Source organism: Dryas octopetala, chromosome 4 (genome assembly GCF_963921425.1).
Source record: "Dryas octopetala chromosome 4, drDryOcto1.1, whole genome shotgun sequence".
NCBI lineage: Eukaryota > Viridiplantae > Streptophyta > Magnoliopsida > Rosales > Rosaceae > Dryas > Dryas octopetala.
The window spans coordinates 10,151,518-10,154,375 of record NC_141369.1 but is presented as its reverse complement, the minus strand read 5'-3'; the positions used below and the strand labels follow the sequence as shown (position 1 = coordinate 10,154,375).

Here is a 2,858-nt window from a genome sequence, read left to right as displayed (position 1 = left end):
AATTATGTCTCTAAAAATTGGTTATGTACCAAAGTACATGACTAATTTTTAACGGATGTTATAATACAGTTGACTGAAAGTCCTTGATTGAACCATAAATGAAAGTGGAGTTTTTAATTAGAACATTTTGAATGTTGCATCTTCTTTTTTTTTTGACCAATTGGAAACCATTCCATTAAGAAGCCACAAAGGCAGAAAATTCAAACCAATTAAACAACAAGCAACAAACTAAAACAAACAGCAACAACACAATGAAACAGAGCAACGTACATAATGCAGAAAAACATATGCAGAAATTAATCCAAAGGAAGTCCATCTGCTAACAGCACACCAAGCAAGGAGAATGGGGGTTTAGAAACCCAGTCCTCAGGACACATTCCCCTTCGAGCCAGCTGAGCTAACTCATGAGCAGCCTGATTGGCTTTTCTTGAGATCCATGACCATCTAACAGAAACAAAACCTTGCTGCAATAGTTTAATGTCATGAACCACAGGAGCAATATGCCAAGAAATAGGTAGAGTAGAGTGAGTCAAAGCCATAATGACAGACTTAGAGTCAGATTCCACCAGCAACTCAGCAAAACCACAATTCTTGGCACAAAGAAGTCCCTCCTTAATTGCCAGAGCCTCCACCAATTCAGCAGACTCAGCAGAACAAGGCTTAGCGACACCCCCCAGAACTTGACAGACATGATTTCTAATAATCACTCCAATCCCTGCAATATGAGAGTCTTTAAGCCAAGAGCCATCTGTATTCACCTTAACCACATTTCCATAAGGAGGTGACCACATCTCAGCATCAGTTATAGGATTGGAAACCTGCTTCATAGGTTTAGGAACCTGGGAAGGAAGAGATTCCATAAACTCAGTAAAGGCTTTCAAAGCATTAAAACAGACCACTGTAGGATCAGGAATTAGCTTTTGAAAAAAAGATTTACACCGCATTTTCCAAATATGCCACAAAATAAAACCAATTCTGGCCATCAATGACGCATCATCATTTTTCCAAGCCTGACACACATCCAACAGCCAGGAATCCAAAAAAGAAATAGCAGCTTTATCAACTTTATACCCCAAACAATAAAACCAAACAGGCTCCACCCAATCACATAACAAGAATAAATGCTCCAAAGTTTCAGGATATCTATGACAAATAGGGCAGAGAGAAGAATTTATAATCTTTCTCTTATAGAGGTTATAATTTGCTGCTAAAGCATTATGCATTAGTTTCCAAACAAAATGCTGAACTTTTGGAAGAACTTTCAGTTTCCAAATAGCTTTCCACATACCAGAATCAATTTGATGAGATAAATGGGAAGACACCATATTAGAACCTGGCCTTTGAGCATGCTGCCAATGATAACCAGACCTCACAGAATATACACCAGACTTCGTGAATGGCCAAATAAATCTATCTGGACAAATCCTTGGTCCCAATGGAATCTCATAAATTCTCTTCCTTAAAGACTCTTCCATATGAAAATGAATAGAATCAAAATTCCAAGACCAATTGTCTTGATTAATAAGACCAGAGACCCTATGAGGGACATCAGAAGCACCAGAAATATCAGCAGCAAAGAAAGGAGTAGTTTGTCCTGAAATCCACACATCCCTCCAAATTCGAATTGAAGCTCCATCTGAAACCTGCCACTTTCCTCCTGCCAGTAGTATATCTCTTCCTTTCAACAGGCTTGACCAAGCCCAAGTGGATCTGCTCCCAATCTTAGCATGTAAAAAATCAGTATGTGGAAAATAAATGCTCTTGAGAACTCTAGACCATAAAGCATCAGGTTCATGGATCAATCTCCAAGCCTGCTTGGCCAGTAAAGCCAAGTTAAATTCTTCAAAATCTCTGAATCCCATCCCTCCATCCTTCTTAGGCAAGCCAAGCTTCTCCCAACTAATCCAATGAATTTTCCTTTCTTCACCCTTCTGCCCCCACCAAAATCTCGAAATAGTAGAATTCAAATCATCAATGACAGCTTGGGGAAACTTGAAGATTGCCATAGGATAAGCAGACACAGCAGTAGCTATTGACTTGATCAACACCTCTCTTCCAGCATTAGATAAAAACAATTGCTTCCAGCTTTTAGTTTTCTGTTTAACTTTTTCCGAAACATAAGCTAAAGCCCTTTTCTTAGACCTTCCCCAAATGGTTGGTAGGCCCAAATACTTACCAGGATTAGAAGAAGCAACCATATTCATAGCAGAATTAATAGCCTCAATTGTATCTGCAGAAGTGTTAGGACTAAAATAAAGTGTGGATTTACTGTAATTCACTACCTGACCAGAAGCCAAACCATAGTCCTCCAGAATTCTTTTCATAACCAGGCAGTTAGGCACAGTAGCTTTAAGAAAAAATAAAGAATCATCTGCAAAGAACAGATGAGACAAAATTGGCCCATTTCGACTAAGCCTTATGCCATGAAGATGACCTTGAGACACTGCATCTTGTACCATATTGGCCAACACATCACTAACCAAGAGAAAAAGGTAAGGAGATAAAGGATCTCCTTGCCTAAGTCCTCTGGAAGGAGAGAAAAAAGGTCCAGGTTTTCCATTGAGATGTATAGAAAGAGAAACAGAGCTCACACACTTCATAATAAGTGCTATCCATCTCAGATCAAAACCCATCTTAACCATAGTTGCTTCTAAAAAATCCCACTCCACTCTATCATATGCTTTACTCATATCAACCTTTAACCCAAGCTGACCAGCCACACCATTTCTTTTCAACTTCAGGTGGTGGAAAACTTCATGATCAATCAATATATTATCTTGAATTTGTCTCTTAGCGACAAAAGCACCTTGACAAGGAGAAATCAATTCAGGCAGAAAGGGTTTCAATCTATTTGCCAA

The 2,858-nt window shown here is 38.9% G+C and overlaps 1 protein-coding gene across 1 annotated transcript; it reads right to left on the bottom strand.

Annotated features, from left to right (window-relative positions):
• Window positions 1-240: 240 nt before the first annotated feature.
• LOC147286675 (uncharacterized) lies at window positions 241-1,541 on the bottom strand. Its single transcript, XM_086242572.1, has 2 exons — window positions 1,289-1,541; window positions 241-839 (listed from the first exon to the last, which is right to left on the bottom strand). Exons 1-2 carry the CDS (start codon window positions 1,346-1,348, stop codon window positions 297-299), a joined length of 603 nt encoding a protein of 200 aa, XP_086098698.1. The 5' UTR covers window positions 1,349-1,541; the 3' UTR covers window positions 241-296.
• Window positions 1,542-2,858: the final 1,317 nt, after the last annotated feature.

What these genes read in the sequence shown, in the direction of transcription:
- LOC147286675 (XM_086242572.1), bottom strand. Translation starts at nt 1,348, where the DNA reads ATGCTCAAAGGCCAGGTTCTAATATGGTGTCTTCCCATTTATCTCATC. An exon ending in ATCTCATCAAATTGATTCTG is followed by an intron (nt 840 to 1,288) that starts GTATGTGGAAAG and finishes CTTCCTTCCCAG; the next exon opens with GTTCCTAAACCTATGAAGCA.